The sequence below is a fragment of the Thalassophryne amazonica genome, chromosome 9 (assembly GCF_902500255.1).
Source record: "Thalassophryne amazonica chromosome 9, fThaAma1.1, whole genome shotgun sequence".
Lineage (NCBI taxonomy): Eukaryota > Metazoa > Chordata > Actinopteri > Batrachoidiformes > Batrachoididae > Thalassophryne > Thalassophryne amazonica.
In genome coordinates this window covers 74,460,906-74,483,654 of record NC_047111.1, presented here as the reverse complement: position 1 = coordinate 74,483,654, position 22,749 = coordinate 74,460,906, and the positions used below count along the sequence as shown (strand labels likewise).

General features: G+C 41.3%; 1 protein-coding gene across 1 annotated transcript; it reads right to left on the bottom strand.

Moving 5' to 3' along the window:
- Positions 1–22,499, bottom strand: aldocb (aldolase C, fructose-bisphosphate, b). Its single transcript, XM_034178381.1, has 9 exons — positions 22,384–22,499; positions 16,408–16,524; positions 15,551–15,762; positions 15,192–15,246; positions 14,929–15,089; positions 9,999–10,082; positions 9,719–9,893; positions 5,835–6,034; positions 1–934 (listed from the first exon to the last, which is right to left on the bottom strand). The coding sequence occupies exons 2-9, from the start codon at positions 16,517–16,519 to the stop codon at positions 842–844; spliced, it is 1,092 nt and encodes a 363-aa protein (XP_034034272.1). The 5' UTR covers positions 16,520–16,524; positions 22,384–22,499; the 3' UTR covers positions 1–841.
- Between the last annotated feature and the right edge of the window lie 250 nt (positions 22,500–22,749).

Here is a 22,749-nt window from a genome sequence, read left to right as displayed (position 1 = left end):
TATCCATATCTTGTTTATTAGTTAGTTTAGCTCCACTAACACACAAAGTGCTTCAAGAACAAGAACGAACATCACAAACATCACAGTGACATTTTCCTGCCACACATTGGTCTGTTTAATTGTAAAGTCAGCAAAAAAGGGAATGATATACAAGCATCATGTAATATTGTCACTTAACACAACTACATTTGTGTAATTTAAAGCCAATAGAGAACAGATATGTTTATTAGAAGCATAAAACAGGAAGGCTGGAATTATTACAGTGTATTCTGTGCTTAGCGGTTTACTGTTGCTCATCAGCTGGAAGAATTTGAGCCACAAAGATGAAGTTAATTTTAAAATTCAAGTACACTTTAACCTCTGGAGCCTTTTTTGAATGATTCGTCCATTATGGGCATAATAATACAAGACTGTTGACCGCACTGTCAGGGAACATGTTAGGGTAGCATTTTTAAGATGAGCCAACACTATACTGACAAAAGCCAAATACATGTTAATCTGGTCCGCTTAGAAGTAGCTTGGGAAAGGACCATGTGTGGAGACGGGTACAGTTCGTGAGTGGCATGGATTAAATACTAACTGATTAACTTTACTGTCAAAATATGTGAAATAGCTAACTCAGTTTACAACTTCAGCAATTCTCTCCTGCATTTATCAGGTAAAAATAAGGTTAAGTCTGCTCACTTTAGTATCACATTAAATTTTTAAATACATATATCAGTGTAATTTTGACTCTGACAACTCTAAATACAGTAGACAGCGCAGGCCGGTGACTGAGGAATAGCTGAGCAGATTATGAGAGTTAGTACGCCACAGTAGCACATAGAAGTAACACGGATGTTCAGTAGGCATGATTTGCCACATAGAGAGACTGCGCTGCAGCAGCTCCAGTTGCAGAAGACTCATATTTTCCGAGTGCAGCCAGACCATTTGCCTGAAAGACAGAAGAGGCAGAAAGTCTTGTGACCAGAGGCCAATGAAGTGACAGTCATTTTAAAAGTTGCACTGCTAAAATTATTTGACATCAGTTAGGCTCCTCTGAGATCCCGGTTATGGAATCAGGTAAAGATTTACACCCCCCCGCCCCCCCCCCCCCCCAAAAAACAAAACAAAACAAAAACCCGTGTGACTGGACCAGCAGCCTCCTCTCTTTTCCCCAAATCCCTGAGCCAGAACTGACCACCATCCATCAACTCTGGTGTAGCCATCATTTGGAACCAGAGGCTAAGAACAGGCAATAATTATATTTTTTCATGTGCTGCAGTGATAAAGAAATTAGATTACAAACACCAGTATTATTTTTGCTGCCTGCCAGATGCAAGAACATGAGCTGGAAAACAATTTCATGCAGAGAATGAACATCAATCCTTTCTTGCGTGCAGTGACAGATTATTGGCTCTTCACTACATGGCAATGCCGTTTCCCAAACTTCTTATAATAAGACATTTTTTATTAGGAAAAAAAATTTGGATCTCAAAAGTGACTAATTGGGTGATTCTCATGAAGCCAACCTAAGCTATGTCTGTGAAGATTTTAGTGATATAATCATGAAAACCTAAAATAATTCACATACTTGAAAGTACACTATGTCTGTTATGTGGGACAGTTCACTGTTTGGTACCAAAATAATATTTTCAAGAAGATTTAAGTCAAAAATCCATCATCGTAATGTGTCCGAAGAAAAATTTGATGGTTTCCCATCAGTTTCATATAATTAATATTTCATAAAATTTCTGGAAATAAATATCAAAATGTGTAAAATTTTATAGTTTAACAGAATATAATCAGACATAATGGCTTCCAACATTGTTTTCCTTAAATATTTTTTTTTGTACAGAGTGTCTGAACATGCAGTTTTCATTACCGTTGCACTGTATTCATGATCCTGCCCTAATCACAGCACTGTTTTAAATAAAGATTTTTTTGGCTCATAATGCACCACACGGAAGAGAAGACAGAAGATGGCTACAAGGTAAGATTGTTTGTCATATTTTGATGTTAATGGTGTAGTTCATCCTTACGGATCCCTATTTCCACACCATAGGTGTACATTACCGTAATGTGTAAGACTTAAAGTTTTTGAAAAGTTATTAATATGACACTTTACTGTAAAGAAGTTAAGGAGCCCAACTGTTAGAAAAATGTTTTACCCAAGTCATCATGGCTTCTGCCATTTTATGCTACTTTAGCGAAATGTCATTCATTACCGTAATGAACAGCTTTCATTAACACGGAATATAGAGGCCTGCTGCGGTAATGAAGGCTAATATTACGGTGATGTGTATGAACAGTTTCTTTTTTGAAAAAAAATGTATTTTACATAGTCATAAATATATAATTAATGTTCATTTATATTTCTTAATGAGGAGCACAGGGAAGGGAACTTAAAGCTGCATCGAGAGCCAGGGTGCAGAAACAGAAGATTTACAATGACCCAGAACTTCTACAGGAGTATAGGAGAAAGGAAAGGGAAAGGTAGGCCTAAATAAGGGGTGAGATGAGCAGATTATTTTGTATGTGACAATTCCTAACCCTCAATGTGCACACAAACATACATATATACACACACAAAGCTGGACAGCGTACACAGACAACTTCACATTTATGATGTTTTAGAAATGGTGAACTTTAAAAACAAAATGGCTGCCCTATGAATCTGAAATTTTGTGGGCAGGGCCTCTTGGGTAGTGCAATTCATATAACAAAAGTTGGTACAGTGAACAACTTCAGGGTAAATATGTAAACAAACATATATATATATGTGTGAAAGGCTGTGTGCAACAGAAAAAACAGTGCAGTGGGAGGAGTGCAATTAAAAACCAAAGTACACTGTCTAAAGTGACCCGTGATAAAATGATAAAGTGACAGAGAAGCTTAAGGTGACTGAGTTATGAGGAGTTCATGAGTCTAATGGCAGAGGGGAAGAAACTGTTCTTATGGCAGGAGGTTCTGGTCCGGATGGACCGTAGCCTCCTGCCCGAGGGGAGTGGTTTGAACAGACCATGTGCAGGGTGAGAAGGGTCAGCTGTGATCCGACCTGCTCGGCCCAGAGTCCTGGAGACGTGCAGGTTGTGGAGAGATGGAAGGCTACAGCCGATCACCTTCTCAGCAGAGGCCACAATGCGCTGCAGTCTGTGTCTGTCCCTGGCTGTGGCCCCGGCGTACCACACTGTGATGGAGGAGCAGAGGATGGACTCGATGACCGTGTAGAACTGCACCATCAGCTGGACAGGCAGCTTGGCCTTCTTCAGCTGCCGCAGGAAGTACATCCTCTGCTGGGCCTTTTTGATGAGGGAGCTGATGGTTGACTCCCACTTGAGGTCCTGGGTGATGGTGGTGCCGAGGAAGCGGTGACAGACCACAGTGGTGATGGGGCTGTGGCTTTCCTGAAGTCCACGATCATCTCCACTGTTTTCTGGGCGTTGAGCTCCAAGTTGTTGCTGCTGCACCAGGTCACCAGCCGGTCCACCTCCCTCCTGTAGGCAGACTCATCCCCATCCGAAATGAGTCCGATGAGGGTGGTGTCGTCCGCAAACTTGAGCTTTACAGAGTCGTGGCTGGAGGTGCAGCAGTTGGTGTACAGGGAGAAGAGCAGAGGGGAAAGGACACAGCCTTGTGGATATATATGTGTATATGTATTGCTGTAGTAGGCCAGTTCCAGTAAAATAGATGGTTGAAAGAGTGTCACTTTCAAGTGACGAGTTGTCATTGACAGTTTCATTGTAGTATTCAATACTGATAATTTATTTTAACAGATACCGAAAGCGAAAAGAAAGACAATTGCTAAAGGCAGCAGCAGAGCTGACATCCAGACAGCTACAGAAAGACAAAAATGAAGAGGGAATTCAAACAGACGGAATGAAAAGAACCCTCCAAAGAATTATGAATGAAACCCCACCCTCAGATGAATCAGTTGATGTAAGTGCCGTCAACATTCATACATCCCGTCCCTCTCCTTTTGCGTCTCATTTTCTATTTGTATTATTTATTTGAGTGCAAATTACAATATAAGATAAGGTAATCTATCTTCATGTTTCTGCAATCAAACTAAAAACTTATTTCTCCACAGCTTGTTGCATGAGCCCAGGAGGGTCAAATTTGCTTCTGTAGTCACTCTTGTGACTACTCCCACAAGGAGTTTGTCTTCACTCAACGATACAGGGGAGTCTGAAGAGACCATCGAGGATGGAACATGGGTCCTTGTAGACTATGATGGAGAGCTCTATCCTGGCACTATAACACAGGCATGTTCAAGACCTCTCAGAGCAGAAAACATAGTAGGGAGGTCAAAATATTAAATATTCAGGAAATATTCTTTTGTAAGTTCAGATGCAGGTACATACAGGGATGTGATGCCAAAGGTCAGGGCCGCTTCATAATTCTTAATGAAAGTATGCTGGACAGCATCTTACACTTAGTGCTGTTGATGTTCATTATTTTGCTTTTTTCTTCAGATTGTCAGCGGTCAGTATAAAGTTGATACCATGAGCTGTGTGCACGTGACAGATTTCTACTTCCCCTCTGTACAATTCCCAACCGAAAAGATTTGATCATTTCTGAACCACTGCCTGCAACATCCTGTGCCAGGTACTTCAGTGTGGTACCAGAGATCTGGGCCAGGTACAGAAAAAAAAAATAATAAATATATAGAATTTTGATTTGACAGTGCTAAGTACTAATCAAATACTCATTGATTTTTGGCTGTCCTCTACTCAATCAGATGTTTGTACTTCATGTAATAAGTTTGTTATATTACCCCTTACAGTCTTCTTGCACACCCTAATAATTACCATAGTTTGTCGTACATCAGATGTTTTGTAATCAAAGTGCTTCCACACTGAAGCCTCTCTTGTCTTGAAAGTCACCCATCTATTGTGGAGTCAGGAGCTATGTTACTTACATCTATATTTGTTACGAAACATCTGAAGTTGTCTTGAAAGAACTGTATTGTTCATCAATTCATAAATTGGAGTTTTCATTTTTGTTATAAGTGTTCACTATCGAAACCTGATTATTCATCACCGGTATGGTTTGTTCATTACCGCAATGTGTGACATTTCATGATTTATTGAAATTATACAAATAAATTATCTTTAATATTTAATTGATTAATAATATATGTCACAGCGTTCATGCTGTACTAGAACTGTTTTTTCAATGCAGTCCTTTAAAACAAAATCAATATGAAAATTAATGTGAAAAATTTATGAAATGTTACGGTGATGAAATAATTGTTTACATAAAAATGTTTGTATCTGTTAATACAAAATGCAGGTGATACTTACTACCTTTAAGAATATTTATGTTTGCCATCAATAAAAAGTAAAAAAAAAAAAATAGAATTTTGCTGTGTCATATTGCTAATGAAATGTGTTACGGTAATGAAATTTTTTCCTCCCAGTGTCTCTAAAAAATGTGCACGTGGATTATAAATTCAAATTTAATAGTGAAATTAGATCATATTTAATATAAAGGTGGAAAAACATTATTTGTGTAATGGTTTCTGATTTTTGCTATGAGTTGCACCACCTTCATGAGAATCACCCAATTGTAATTATGATACCCAAGTGTTGCTGTGTCCCTGACACCCCCCTTCCCCCCCCAAAAAAGAACACCCACCCACACAGCACCTGGTGATCAAGACATTACATTGTGTAGAAGCTTCTGGCAGTGTGCCAATGTAACTGAAGGTCACCTTGGATAAAATATTTTGCCACATGCTTACTATGTAAATGTCATAACTGCCACAGCTTGTTTTAGGTCACCTTAAGAATTTTCCCCATTCACCCACGATGTTTAACCCTCTAAATGTGACTGTCTCCTGTTTGACTGACCTCGGCACGTTTGATGAACTCCTCGGTGGCCGCCTTCTTGTTGTTCTCAACTCCACTCCACGCACTCAGGGCAGAGGCCTGCAGTGCACGGCCGTAAGAGAAAGTCAGTGCCCAGGGTTTGGCCAGTGGGCAGTTGTTGATGGCATTAAGGTTCACACTAGCCTCTTCTTCAGACTGGCCACCAGACAAAAATGTCACTCCTGAAGTGCAACAGAAACAATAAAACATCATCTACAAGCTCATACTGATGAGATTTTACCAGAAAATCCTGCCCTTTGAACTCTGCAGTGAATAGAACACTTAAAATAGTACTTTGTTCTGTTTTGTGAAAGCTGAACAAAGCCGTTATTTCAAGTGTCAGTCCACTATAGATTAGAGTTCAAGGTGCAAGTGAATGCATCATGACGTCCCTGTGATATGCTCCAGCTACTCACAGCCAAGTATAAGCAAATACTTTGTTTGCGTCGGACCTACAAACAACAAAACTGTGACCTGTGTGTACAGTGTAGAAGTCCCATCAGGTCTAACAACTGATCTGAAACCCGAGCCAGATCAGGCCTACATACGAGTCTACTCAACATGTTCTGTTCTTATGTTACTGCAAGTCTTCAAGCTATCAAGGAGTCAGTGTGCACACACCATCAGCAGCCATTATGTGTGTCACAGGTGAGAGCACATCAACAGCAGAGAATGCAGCATCTATGCACAAAAAGGGGGAAAGTATTACAGTGAAAAAGAGGTGTGGATTTGGATGCCAAGGAACAAGCTGCATCAATAACAGAGAATCTCTTCTTCCTCCCTCCCTTTCCTCTCATTAACTGACTGTCAAATGTGGAGCAAATCTTCACTGATGAATTAAGCCGGGTCTGTGAGGCTGTGCGTGTGCCATGCACAGCTGCATCCACCACATTCTGGTGCTGCTCTGACTAGCTGCCACCTAGGCAGGTCAACCAGTTAACATCACCTCCCAAAACTGTAGTTGTTGCAGCCAGGTGATACAAAAGATGTGCCCCTTGGCCTTTGCTAGTTGCTAAGCACTCAGGCACCTGTCCCCTGGATGATGCCCAGGGACATGTGCCACATGGCCTTAGTGTTGTACTGTTCTCGCCACATTTTATGGCACTTTATTTGTACTGTATTGTTGTCCTTGTGGCCCTTACATGTCTGTTTTTGTTGTATGTGGTAGCTTTCTGTGCTTCGTCCCAAGACAAATTTCCCAGAAAGGGACAATAAAGTTTATCTTCTCATCTTACAACGCAGGTAGCACGTCTCAGTAAACACTCGTTTTGACACAAATCCAAGGATTCCTCAGGCAGACCTCATAGCAAAGACATCCAATCATGGGGTTCTGTTACCCGAGATTAACCTTTGTTTCAGGTATATCAGAGTTGATTAACAGTCAGACGCAACATAACATCACATTAATATGTACATGTCACAGATATGAACGAGCAAAGGTCTTCGGCATCTCACCATGTCATTGAGGTCCTTCTGACCGTTTTTGAGCAAATGCTTCAGGGGAGCATTAACATGGGTAAAACCTTTCAGCTCTGCTGCCCGCCCGCAAAATGAAGAGGTTATTTAATCAATAGCTGCCTGCTCGTTTAAAAATCACTGCAGACACACATATATAAAGGCAAACAGAATTAAAGGAGAAATGCCGCTTTTAGCAACCTGGACCTTAATTTCTGGCATAAAATATGTTTGTTTACTCACCAATATAACTTTGGTGTCATTATTAGCCCACAGTTCAAATGACGTGTTCAGTTCAAATCTGAGGCAAATATTTTCCTTCTTCTACAGTGGATTAGAACTAGGTACACAGCACTAACTACTGGACAGGAGAAACCTAGCAGTCAATGTGACTCACTGATTTCAAAATGGAGCTCTTTTAAACCAGACGTGCGGTGCCGTGACATGTCAATCATATGTGTCCAATCAGATTTCAGGGGAGTCCAGTGCAACTCTGGCCTCAGCTCTAGCTCCACCCATGCCAGGAAGTTTTCAACATTTGACATTTCCTGTTTCAGTGTGACCATGCCATTGAGTTCCCGCGAGATCTCATCTGTCGATCCAGGAAGTGTTTGACATTTCCTGTTACACTGTTGACTCAAAATTTAGCACTTCCTGTTTGGGACTCCCTGTACCACAAGCAAGCTTTGCACTGCTTCACTCGTATTATTGCCACTATCTTAATGCCTAAGACTTGTTAATGAGCAGTGAATTATGCAGCACTGTATCAGTCTCCCATTACTATGGCTGTGTTGTGGTTCACAGCATTTTTAAAATAGCATGCCAACTAGAGCTGAAACAACTAATCGAGTTAATCGATTATTAAAATAGTTGTCAACTAATTTAATCGATTAGATGCTAAATAACTTACTGCAAATGTTTCGTTTCTTCCATATAATCAACCGAGTTTTGCTTTGAATCTTGAACCAATGAAGGAGTGCTTCGAGCTGCTGCTTCGTTGGTTTCATGTTTTATTTCGCTTTATCTTAATTTTACCCACTAAAACCCTAAAGAGCATATGTCTGAGAGGAATATTTACCTTTTTTTATGTTAAACTGACCTGTTATGGTCTTCTGAAACAGTTGATAGATGTATTTTATGCTAATGCGTTAGCATGTCTATGGCATTTTCAATGTTAAAGTTAGCATTAAGCTGCTGCCATTTCAGCATGTTTGTGCATTTGTTTTCTGTATAATAATGGCTCAGCGTTTGTTGTCGTAAAAGAGTCAAATGTATAACAAGTTATAATATTTTTTTAATTTATTTATATATATTAATAATAATAACTAATGCTACAATACAATTTTAGAGAAAGAGACATGAGTCACATATGTCATTGTGAAATTACCACAGTTTACAAGTTATACAGAGAATGTTGCACATATGAGTCAGGCTACACTTTTTGATTTAGGTTTTATGGTTAACTGGTTATGCTAATTGCTCATTTGCAGCAACAAAAATACCTCTTTTTTCACCATATATTTATAACATTTATATGTTTCAATGTTGTTTTATGGCAACTCAGCACTTTGATAAAGCAATGCCATTTGAAATTGTTTTTGTAAACTGTTTTATTCTTTATTATTTTATATTTCAACAGCCAAGGGACATTTGACAATTTGTTGATTTTAAAGTATTTTAAGTTTTCAAATATTGTTCTGCTGTTAAATAAAGTGATGGAAGGAGAGAAATTGTTTCCCTGGCACATTTTTAAAATATTCCCCGCTAATCCGATTAATCGTGTCGAAACCCCATCAGATTCAACAATGATCCAAATAATCGTTTGTTGCAGCCCTAGTGCCAACTAACTTTGGGCATTTTCACACAGAGGACTATTTCTTAAATTTTTTTGTGCTGGAGAAACAAGAAAGGCGATATGAGGAGAAAATGCACAGCAAAGGTCACCGGAAACTTGGCTTGGTAAGGTTAGACCTTACTTGTGTGAAGCGTGTTAAGGCAGCTTTGTTGTGATTTGCCGGTATATAAATTAAATAAACAGAATTAAAACAGCATCTTTCCAGCATGCGGTAACAACCTCAACACCCTCACTGTCTGTATACGGTTTGGATAGGAGTTGTACAAGTCCATTTCAGCCCAGTTCCAAATTTTGAACAATGAAACACCTCTAGTTTAGACCAAAGTCACACTGACATATCCAGCACTCATCTGGTCCATGTGAGAAAAGATCTGAATCAGGTCACTTGTATGTAGCAGTGTAAATGAAGTGCCATCTTATAATAATTGATAGTCATTATTGCATCTGACATCATCTTTCACTATATTGGGTGTTCATATGAATCCCACTTAACTAGTTTTTTTTTTTTTTTTTTTAATTCTCTGTACTCTGAAGGTTTATTCTAGCTACATCTGACCTGTTACAGCAGGAGGTACAGTGCGACGTAAAGCGGTGACAGTAGCCATGGCGATTTCCTCACTGCTATACTTATTGGGGCAGGAATGTCCAGCTGTGACCATGTTTGGTTTCAGCAGAGTTCCTTCCAGGTACACGTGGTGGTCTGACAGAGACTTGTACACTGCAGCTAGAACCTAGCAGCAGAGAGATGTACTGATTATCCATAAACATCCCATGAAAGCCGCACCACTGATATGCAGCAAAAACAAAAAAACAGAAGTAAACTTGAGTGAATTTACCTTCTCAGTGACATACTGGCAGCGCTTCAAATCATGACCCCCATCAGGAAGAATCTCAGGCTCCACAATAGGAACAATACCATTCTAAGACACATTACAAAGAGAAAGGCAAACCTTTACATAACCAAAATCCAATTACATTTTTTCCCTGAATCTGATTGGTGAAGTGTGTGAGTTTTCAGACTTTATAATATTGGAGTAACGGTGGAAAAATATTTGACCGTTTCACATTTGCATGTATTACTCCGCACCCTGAAGAAATGTCATTCCTGTCCTCGGCGCAACTGCGCATGCCCTATATTGTTGGGGCTCGGAACTGTTGATTTATGCGACGAGACGCACAATTTGACAGAACACCGGCTGCGTGCCCTGCTAGCTGAGAGTGAAAGTTGCGTACCGCTGCTGAAATGGGTGAATTTAAGCTAGTGTTGATGTGGATTCTGATACAGAATTACTATTTCACATTTGATGGTTTCTCCACACTTTGACCGCTGTTGGTGCGACGCTGCCTCTGCCTGACGGTAAGCCTCTACCTAGAACAATAAACCGTGCAAATGCAGGGATGAGATTGGCAAATTCGATTTTCAGAGGAAAATAAGCCAGGGTCCAGGGGCCGCAGGCCCCGGTGGGTCCAGGGCGGAGCCAAAGCATTTTTGCTGTTTTAAAACATGTAAATTGCACTAAAATGATATGAAAAATTACTATAAATGCCAGGTGTTCATATCTATAATTCAAACTGTAAAACCTTACTAAGACGATCTACTGTACATGTGTATTTTTGTGACCAAAATATTTTTTCATAACTAGACTTACTTGATTTTCAGCATGGCACACTTGTCAACAAACATACATGTACATGTATATCCTCAAACACATGTACAATCCAATGTTCTATGTCCATTGAACTGTCAGACCATATAAGGTTTATATTTAGTCGATGTGATCTCCACCTATAACACTGTATCACAAGATCATTGCTTCACTTTATCATACTGGACTAATTATACGAGGGCTGTCCATAAAGTATAGGTCCTTTTTATTTTTTTCAAAAACTATATGGATTTTATTCATATGTTTTTACGTCAGTCATGCTTGAACCCTCGTGCGCATGCGTGAGTTTTTCCACGCCTGTCGGTGACGTCATTCGCCTGTGAGCACTCCTTGTGGGAGGAGTCATCCAGCCCCTCGTCGGAATTCCTTTGTCTGAGAAGTTGCTGAGAGACTGGCGCTTCGTTTGATCAATTTTTTTTCTAAACCTGTGAGACACATCGAAGTGGACATGGTTCGAAAAATTAAGCTGGTTTTCAGCGAAAATTTTAACGGCTGATGAGAGATTTTGAGGTGATACTGTTGCTTTAAGGACTTCCCACGGTGCGAGACGTCGCTCAGCGCTCTCAGGCGGCGTCAGCCTGTTTCAAGCTGAAAACCTCCACATTTCAGGCTCTATTGATCCAGGACGTCGTGAGAGAACAGAGAAGTTTCAGAAGAAGTCGGTTTCAGCATTTTATCCGGAAATTCCACTGTTAAAGGAGATTTTTTTAATGAAAGACGTGCGGACGGGTCCGCGCGTCGGGACGCAGCCGGCGCGGTGCGGCGGCACAGGAAAAACACCTCCGTGTTGATAACCATTTGTAAAATCCAGGCGGCTTTTGATGGCTTTCAGTGGAGTGGGTATATGAGAAATTGTTTAACAGCTGGACATGTTCCAACTTGTCCTTAAGGCTTCCAACAGAGGTGTTTTTCCTGTGGCGGAGCGTCGCGGCGGCTGCGAGCCGACGCGCGGACCCGTCCGCACGTCTTTCATTAAAAAAAAAAAAATCTTTTAACAGTGGAATATCCGGATAAAATGCTGAAACCGACTTCTTCTGAAACTTCTCTGTTCTCCCACGACGTCCTGGATCAATAGAGCCTGAAATGTGGAGGTTTTCAGCTTGAAACAGGCTGATGACGCCGCCTGAGAGCGCTGCGCGACGTCTCGCACCGTGGGAAGTCCTTAAAGCGACAGTATCACCTCAAAATCTCTCATCAGCCGTTAAAATTTTCACTGAAAACCAGCTTAATTTTTAGAACCATGCCCACTTCGATGTGTCTCACAGGTTTAGAAAAAACTTTGATCAAACAAAGCGCCAGTCTCTCAGCAACTTCTCAGACAAAGGAATTCCGACGAGGGGCTGGACGACTCCTCCCACAAGGAGTGCTCACAGGCGAATGACGTCACCGACAGGCGTGGAAAAACTCACGCATGCGCACGAGGGTTCAAGCATGTCTGACGTAAAAACATATGAATGAAATCCATATAGTTTTTGAAAAAAATTAAAAAGGACCTATACTTTATGGACAGACCTCGTATATGAGGACTGTTTCACTGTGTCGCATCGTTTCATAAAAGTGCTCTTGCGCGTGCACGCGCCTCTCTCTCTCTGTCAGAGAGTGAGATTTTTTATTTTGAGGAGTCCGAGTCTCCTTAAAATAAACCCATTCTCTCTCCTCTATCAGACTCCTTAAAATAAAATATAATAAACCCGCTCTCTCGTGCTCGCATGCTCTCCCTCTCTGTGTGTGTCTAATCAGAGCTGCGACTCTTTAAAATAAACGCACACTCGCTGCATGTCGGTGCGCTCATCACATGCCCTGATCGATCAGTCTGATCAAAGCTGAAAAGTGCTGTGACTCTTTATAATAAACGCGCACTAGCTGCATAAAAAAATAAATAATAATAATGGTAAATGACTGTTTTTGAGCCGCACCACACCATGCAGTAGAGAACACAGCGCACTTCCACAGAGGCAGAAAATAGCACTGAAACTGGTGCAGCATGGCACACGTGACTGTGTGCACACATTAAAATGCGAACACAAGCAACTGCAACAACTGCAAGTATGAACGAACACTTAAAAGGCTGAGTGCGTGCGTATTTCGGCCGTATTTAAATGAAACAACGCTGCAATGAGCAGCTCTACGAATACGCTAAAGGTACTCCTGGCATTAATTTTTTGTGTGCATTTTACCCCCCACCAAAAAAAAAAAACAAAAAAAAAAAAAAATTCTCAAAGGATTTGGACGTTTCACAAAATCAACCCCCAGGACTGTTATAGCCACAGAAAAATCTCATCCCTGCAAATGAATCAGACTGGGAACAATCCCCTTGTGTCTGATGATTTGCGGATGTTCATACTGTTATACAGTCGCAAATAGCCATTTTACGGCTCCGATAACACGTCACCATAGAACTCCTTTTTAAAAGGTCAATTTGCAACCGTACAACCAGCATGAATGGCCGCAAATGAGACACAGGGTTCTTCCCTAAATAACATCCAAAAGTGCTGAAGTTTGGATATTTAACCATGAGATGTTGACAAAAGTGTGTGGGGGTATGCGAGGCATCACTGTAAAGAGCTTTGAGCTTCTGTTTCAGACAGAAAAAGTGCTACATAAATGCAGTTCATTTACCATTCGCAATGTTTTATATACGAGGTCTATTAGATAATAAACCGACCCTTTTATTTATTTATTTTTTTTTAACTATATGGATTTGAATGACGTGCGATTACACCAATCATGCTTGAACCCTCGTGCTCATGCGTGAGTTTTTTCACGCGTGTCGGTGACGTCATTTCCCTGTGGGCAGGCCTTGAGTGAGATGTGGTCCCGCCCTCTCGGCTGAATTCCTTTGTTTCACACGGTGCTCGAGACGGCGCGCGTTGCTTTATCAAAATTTTTTCTGGACCTGTGAGGAATATCCGAGTGGACACTATTCGAGAAATTAAGATGGTTTTCGGTGAAAAGTTTAACGGCTGATGAGAGATTATGGGGTGTTTGTCGGTGAAAGGACTTCCCACGGATCGGGACGTCGTGCAGCGCTTCTAGGCGCCGTCAGCGGCCTGTTTTGACCTGAAAACATCCTAATTTAAGGCTTAATTCACCCAGGATGTCGTGAGAGAACAGAAGATTCAGAAGAGGCCCAGCATGAGGACTTTATGCGGACATTCCACTGTTTAAGGACATTTTTTAATGAAAGACGTGCGCGCAAATTCGCCGAGTCGGCAAATCTGTGTGCGCCGCGACAGGAAAAACACCTCCGTGTTGAAAACCATTTGTAAAATTCAGGCGGCTTTTGATGGCTTTCAACAAGTGAGTAACTGAGAAATTGTTTAACAGCTTGGGCATGTTCCAACTTGCCCATTAAGGTTTCCAACGGAGGTGTTTTTCCTGTCGCGACCCCCCGCGGTCGGGTCCGGCCCGACATGCGACTCTGCCCGCACGTTCTTTCATTACAAAATGTCCGTTAACAATGGAATGTCCGAATAAACTCCTCATGCCGACTTCTTCTGAAAGTTCTCTGTTCTCTGACGACTTACTGCGTCAACAGAGCCTGAAATGTGGAAGTTTTCAACTTGAAATGGCGAGACGACGCCGCCTCGAAGCGCAGATAGCCGTCAGGCGCCGTGGGCCGTCCTTACGGCGACACTACCAGACCAAAATGTCTCAGCCGTTACAATTTTTACCGAAAACCAGCTGAATTTATCGAATGGTGTCCACTCAGTTGTGCCTTACAGTTTTGAAAAATTTTTGATCAAACAAAGCAGCAGTCTGAGCCATTCCTAAACAATGGAAAAAAAAAAAAAAAAAAAAGACGAGGGTGGGCGACTCCTCACTCAAAGACTGCCCACAGGCAAGTGACGTAACCGACAGGCGTGAAAAAAACTCTCGCATGCCCACGAGGGTTCAAGCATGTCTGATGTAATCACACGCGATTCAAATCCATATGGTTTTTGAAAAAAAAAATGTCAGATACTTTTATAATAGACCTCGTAAATAAAAAAACACTAGAAAATGAACCTAGGTTTGTAGACTACAACAAAAGTCTATGTAATGCATTTAAAAAAAATAAATTAAAAAATGAGACGAAACACACTAGTTTCACACCAACCTGCTGACAGATGCTAGCATATCGTGCAAGCACGTTAGCATTCTCAAAAATAGCCAGTTCAGACGGTGTAGTGGCACTGATCTTTAGCACACAACGCCACTTGGCAAAGTCTGCACCATCCTTCTTGTACTGTGCACAGCGCTCAGACAGCCCATCCAAGCCTACACATCACGTACAATCACACATTTACAGTCAGTATATACAGACCATTTATTTTTTTAAATGCATGAAAATTATTGAACATGTTTGTAGTATCCCTTTACCTTGAGTGGTGGTCTCGCCATTTGTTCCAGCAAGGGGCACAACACCTTTATCCACCTTTAAAGAGCCAAAGAAATATAATTTGCAATAATATTGGGACAGCAACACCTTCAGATCAATATGCCATCACTGATGATATGGCCTGAGAGTTTAGTTTGTCAACATCATGGGTTGATGTCTACCATGCGCACATTTAAACATGATGACATCAACTCCATGTTTTTATATAAAGTGTAGCTAATTTTCTAGTTGTACCTACCGACAAAGTGATGAAACCCCCCTCCCCCAAACAACACTAACTATAGAAGTTTGATCAATCTCAACTAAATCAACCACAAAAAAAAAAAACAAAAACCCTCACCTTGATTCCGACGACAATGCCACGGTCTTTGATAAGTTTAGAGAAAGGAATGCCATCATCTGTTGACTGATACAGGGTTTCATGAAAGAAGATAACCCCTCCGATACAACTGTCAATGCGTTTATCAGCAGTGAAGAGAAGCTGGCGGTACTGGCGCCTGTTCTCTTCAGTGTTCTCAACCCCAATGGGGTTGAAGCGTTTAGCCATGCTACCTGTAAAACACACCCAGGGAAACCAATTGTACTGAATGTCTGAAATTATGACAAAATCATCTTCACTTGTATACTTTGTTCTGGTAAAGGATATTTTGTGTAAAAATGAGAAAATGTGGATTATTTTAGTCTAAGAGAACCAGAAAATTTAATCACAGAACACCACACAAAATCCACCCCCCAAAAAGTACTCAACATCCATGAACCTACTCATATGGTATGCTTCTCAGTTAATGCACAGATTAACTGAGAAGCTCATGTAGAGCAGGTAAGGAAGCAAAATTTGGATGGTAAAAACTGCTATTTGTGATGCGTGCACAATACAATTTTTTTTAGCAGTAAATGCCATCAAAATTGCCACTAAGGGTGCATTCTTCAATACCAGCGATTCCCATTCCTTATCCTCAAAGCACTGCAAGATTTCCCATTTTTCCCTGATCTAGTCAGACCAGATCAGCTCTGTCAGGTGTGTTTAGCCAGTTAACAGCTGTTTGAACAATGGAGTACATCTAATTTGGCTGTGTGTAGTTAAAGCACTGAGAAATTGAAAATGTACAGTACTTTGCGTCCAAAGGATCAGGATTGGGAAGCATTGTTCGAGAGCCTATGACTAGAAAATGATAATTCTCCTGCAAGTGTGCATACCAGTGGACTCATCAGCAGCGAGGATGCCTTTTCCTGGAGCTACTATTCTCTCAGCGATGTCTTGAAGCTCCTTCTTCTGCTCAGGAGTCAATGCAGGATACTGGTGAGTCATTGTGGCTGAAAGAGAGTGCCATTCAGAGATCATTGTATCGACCTGGGTGATTGTCCCGAAGTGCTCGCCTCATTTGTCCCTCTGACTAAAACACGGCTACAGAACTCCAGCAACGGGGGGGGAGATAGTAATGAGTGATTTGAACTTGCCGGTGAGTCGATGGACCCCAGAGGGTTAACCACTGCCTGAAGGAAACTGAGCTCAGAAATGAGTTAAGTAAACAGATGTCAGATTGAGAATTCAAATAAGCAGCCCCTATTGTGTGTATGTGTGGGGGAGGAACTACTCTTTTACACAAAGAGGCCAATCGGAACTCCTATAGGATCCAAAATCCTATGATGCACAATCCCATTGGATTCCAAATAGGAAATCTTATGAAACCAGGAATTCCTCAAGGACACAGAAATTCCTTTAGGAAAAAGTTGTTCCAATTTCTGGTGGACACCCAATGGGATTCCCATTTACAGAAATCGTATGGGATTCCTTTAGGACTTTGAGCAGGATCAGCTGTACAGAAACCACTGGGTGGCACAGCACGTTCTGGTTACCAGATATTGCACTTTGTGCCCCAAACCGAGATGGTTTCCACCGTTGTAATTGACAGTCAGGCTTCAGTTTTGAAGTGCGTGTGGTCACCCCCCTGCACGCTGACAGATCTTTTCCATTCTCCACTGTGGTGTGGATAAGTAGTTACATAATCTCTATCAATGCCCCCCACCCGCACTTTAAAAGCCAGACAAGGAAAGCTTATGCAACAGCTCTTGTCCATGGCTGCAGGACTGGCTGCTGTACCAATTCTTTACCTCTCCTCAGTAACACACTGCCTTTTCCTGCCCTTCTTCTCAAAACAAACACCAAGCCTGTGGTAAGTAAATGCTAATCCACCCTGAGAACAGAGGTACAAACTGAACAGTATATTTCCCCCCTCCACTCATTCCAACAAATGCCTTTCCACCTCCCTTTCCCTGCAAACACTGAGCATACCAGGGAACACGTTGCGACTTCTCTTTTGTGGTTCACTGTGGAAACTTCCAAGCCATTCCCACACCGCTAAGGCACTAGAATAACAGAGCTCAACTTTGCAGGCTCTATGGAGAGGAAGCCAAAAATCACAGATCAGCTGCAGCTCAGTGGATTCACTAGTTATAAAGTTTGATTCTGGACTCAAATGTCACCAGCACAAGTTCATGTTTAGGCTGTGGCATGATGGCCAACGCTCACAGAATTAGACAAAATGATCAAACTTTAGAAGGTAAAAGGGTCTGTCTTGTAATAAGAAGGAAAGGGAAAGAAGGTGGTCTTAAAAGTTCTTCCCTCAATGAGTGTAGTTTATTCTATCTCCTTAAACAAATCATAACATTTACAGCAGACAGTAATCCCAATGAAAACACTACTGGTATGTTACAGCCATCAGGCAAAACTTAAATTATACTAAACTCTTGCAGCAAACTCTGCGATTGTATGCCTGCATGCCGCTGTTAGTCCCCCACGGAAAACGGGAAGAGCTTACAGGACATACAGACCTCTATTTAAGAAGTGATATTTACACTTGATAAAGACCAACAACACCACAAGGTCTTTTCTACTAAAACTCACGCACAGCAAATACATGCTATCATATGTGGAGCAACTGCTTATTTCAACAAACCTTTTCTGCGACTTTGGTTACACAGAGTTCATAGAGAGAAAAATAAATAAATATATATATATATATATATACACACATATATATATATATACACATATATATATATATACACACACACTCTCTCTATTCGAGAGGCAACATGGAATTCATATGGTTCTCCAACTGAACCGTTCAGTCAACTGAAAGTGAACAAATCTATTTTAAGTTTTGAAAACTAAAACATCAGATGAAAATACACCTGCTCAATCACAAAGAAAACAGTTAACTGGAAAATGTTTCCGATCACACAGCAGGCATTTCCAGCCCCTCATCCGAGGGCATAAAGAGAATGATGAAGGACGACACCTGCAGTCAGTGATACCGTCATATGTGGAGCGGGTCTGGCGGCAACACACTAATAGTTTTACTGTAAAAATTCTTTACATCTGTGCACTTTTCAATCTCTAAACAGGCTTTTGTTGTGTGACAACTTACGCCACAAGAAACTTTCAAACTGGTACCAGCTATTTATAAAAAACATTGAATGTCAGCTTCACTGTCAGATAAACAAATGCACTTCCATAATGTTTGTTAGGGGACGCGAGTCGTCCTGAATAGATTTTCGATTCTAAATTAATACAGTACATAGACCTGCGAATTTCAGCAAGATCAGAGTTTTAATTACACTGTGGATACTGCTTTGTAATTATGTATACAGTATATCCAGAAAATACTCACAAGCGCTTCACCTTTTCCACATTTTATGTTACAGCCTTATTCCAAAATGAAGTAAATTATTTTTCTCCCCACAACACCCCATAATGACATGTTTTTTTTAAATGTTTATAAAATATATTAAAAATAAAGAACTAAGAAATCACATGTACATAGGTATTCACACACTTTGCTCAATATCTTGTTGCTGCACCTTTGGCAGCAATTACAGCCTCAAGTCTTCTTGAATATGATGCTAGCAAGTCCCTTCGGCTTCTCCCTTGTTTGCACTCGGGGTCGCCACAGCAAATCCAAGGTGGATCTGCATGTTAAATTAGCACAGGTTTTACGCCGGATGCCCTTCCTGACGCAACTCCACATTACATGGAGAAATGTGGCAGGGGTGGGATTTGAACCCAGAACCTTCTGAACTGAAACCAAGCGCAATAACCACTTGGCCACCACCCCTGCTACAAGCTTGGAATACCTATCTTTGGGTAGTTTTGTCCATTCCTCTTTGCAGCACCTCTCAAGCTCAGGTTGGATGGGGAGCGTCAGTGCACAGCCATTTTCAGATCTCTCCAGAGATGTTTATTGGATTCAGGTCTGGGCTCTGACTAGGCCTGACATTCACACCAAAGAGTTCAGCCTTTGTCTTATCAGACCAGAGAATGGTGTTTCTCATGGTCTGAGAGTCCTTCAGGTTTCTTTTGGCAAACTCAAGATGGGCTGCCATGTGCCTTTTACTAAGGAGTGGCTTTCATCTGGCTGGATTGCTGCAGAGATGGTTGTCCTTCTGGAAGGTTGTCCTCTCTCCACAGAGGAATGCTGGAGCTCTGACAGAGACCATCGCTTTCTTGGTCACCTCCCTGACTAAGGCACTTCTTCCCCCAATCACTCAGTTTAGACAAGCGGCCAGCTCTAGGAAGAGTCCTGGTGAAGCTGAACTTCTATTTATGGAATATAGAAGCCACTGTGCTCATTGGAATGTTCAAAGCAGTAGAAATATTTCTGTAGGGAGTCGCATGGGGACAACACAATAGCGGCTTTTTAGTGCATCTCCGCTCTTCCACAACTAAAGTGTGATAAGGTAAATTAAGAGTTCTTATGTTATCAATAAATATTGCTCTGGTATTTCAGCAAAACATGAATTGCACTCAAGGACAGTATTAAAGTTAAAATACAACAATGTTGACGTCAAAGTACTTTAAAACTACAAGCCTCATTACTACCCGGAGGGGCCCTGCACAAGATGACAATGAAAAGGAGATTCTGACAATGTAGGAGATTCTCCTCCCTTAGACATCTCAAGCAGCGGTTGACATAGATAAATTGCTTGCCAACATTACTAAAATAAATACTACAATGCAGAGTGTCACTGTGGATGTGTCTACAATTAAAAGATTGATTACAGAGCTTAAAAACAGTGGTGGAAACTACGCAAGGGAGACTGGATGAGGCCAAGGGGCGCGCAGCCTGCCTGGAGTACACTTCTGAGAGGTTACTGACTGACAGAGGAAGCTGAGCCAAACAAATGGAGGAGACATGGAACCGCACACAGATTTTGGAGAATCATAGTAAAAGAAACAACATAAAGCTGGTCAGACTGAAAGAAGTATATGAATCAAATGAGACACTCTTAAGATGCATAAGAGAGGTGGAAGGGCTGTGCATAGAAACTGACCACAGACTTGAAATTGAACAGGTCCATTGTGCCTTTGTACCCCCATCACATAATACAGAGCGCCCACCCAGACTGGTTCTGATCCATTCTTTGAGACAATCAGCAAGGGACAAGGTGATCAATGCAGCCAAAGAAAAGCGCGCCTTGGAGCGGTTTCACGGCTTCCCCGATATGAGTAGGCAGCTGACTGAGAAGAGGAAACATTTACATCTGTGAAGTGAAAACTAGAAGAGTTTGATGTCAGATATATGCTTCAGATGGAACAGGAAGAATGAGAGCTTTATTAATGAGAGATGGCAGGAATGAACAAACTGAGTGAAGAGAACAGAACCATAAACAAATGAATTAAGCTGCGAACAGTATAGTGGCTCGCTAAGCCGACAGGAGCAGTTATGTCACCGATGCTATGAGTTAGTTAATGCTCAGATGAAAGTACCATATAGCTGTAGCTTCACAGCCGATGATACCTTCTTCAGACAGAACACATTATGATCGAGATGTGTCTGACTGTGTCCTGTTGACTTGGGTAGAGTGGTCATGACAACAGAATAAGGTGCAAGACTTATGAGATGATGGCATGGTTTAAATAAATTTTAAAAAATAAATAAATGTTGGGGGGGCAGACGACATTAATGTAACCAGAGCAGATACTGCTGCTAGTCTTCTTTCACTTTGTACATCATCCACGTCTCACCACCACTGAGCATGTGGAGAAGAATGAGCAAGCGCCATCTGCATATGCACACAATACCGTAGGTTTAAATTAACCCCTTCTAAACCTGTATATCCCATCGATGGGAAATTTCACTTTTTATTTGATACTGACAAGCCAAAATGAGGCAGGTGGTAGGCGGTCAAATATCGATGACTCAAGATTTTTTTTCTTTTCTTTTTTTGTTTAATGACCAGACACTTGTCATATGTTGGGACAGCTTCAGGTTGTGTCAAGATTTTACCTGGCATTTTTAGCTGTCCCAGAACACCATGAAAATGGGTCAGGAAAACTACTTTTCCAACATCATCATTGGAAGATTGTGATAGTATCTGTAAAATCTAGTTTGTTTAAGAAATAAGCGGTACTGTTGGATATCATGCTTTATGGCAGAAAACGATTAAAAACTCAAACATGGCATGGAAAAGAAAAAGACAACAAAAAAGGAACAGGAGTGCTTATTGATAAAGACAGAAAAGAGCCTTCACGTTACCTTTTTTAATACCATAACTGACATTATGGATCATCAGCATAATTATGATGCTTGTGAATGTACAGTTAAATTTGCATGCGACGGTGACGTCACAGAACGTCCCGACTGTCGTCACTTCAGGTCTACGTGCTTTCAGGCACACACACACACACATCACCCCCTCGACACCCCCACCCACTGCTGCACCCAAATTACTAACAATTTGGCTAACTCCGAAGATACAGCTCAAGGACGCTACGACCAGTTAAAGTCACAGTCAATCAGAGGAATTAAGAATTAGAGTCTCATCCGATTTCAAACCGTTCAAGGTCACACTCCTCTGCGCCCTTCCTGTTGCGTACTTCAAAAATGGTGTAACACTGACACGGTATCAAACCACTATCTTCTACTCTTATGTTTAATTTGTTCTTTTTTAAAAAATTGTGAAAGCATACTGACGTTAAAGTGAGTTTAAGTAGATTTTTCTTTGCGTTAGCTTCGCTACAGGAAGATGGCGTTGAGTGCAGAGGCTGTTTGCGCCGAGCATCACCTCCAACTTCATCTTCCGTAATTAAGGCCACATTATTATTATCTAAAAAAAAAAAAACTTCCTACAAATTACCCACAGAGTGTGAGATAAAAGACAGCATCTTACCGGATGATAGTTGTCGGACTGACGCGAGATAACTGGACTGACCAAAAAGGATGCCGAACCGTCTCCCGTTTCAATGCGGCAGCGCAACGTGACGCCTTTAAACCTCGAGCCGGAGGAGGAGCTCCGCGTTGACCACGTGACGATAAACGTCACCCAATAGGCAGTGCGCATGCGCAAAGCAGCATCATGACGCTGCACCTTTGTGGCGAAAAAGAAAATCAACAAAAATCAATATTATGACTGTCGTTATCATTTTATTTGTTCTTTGTGTACCTTTTTTGGTTCTGCCTGAACTACACTGACATCAGAGCAAAAAATAATTAAAAGAACCCTCGTCCCTTCTAATCAGTTCTTCAGAGAACATCA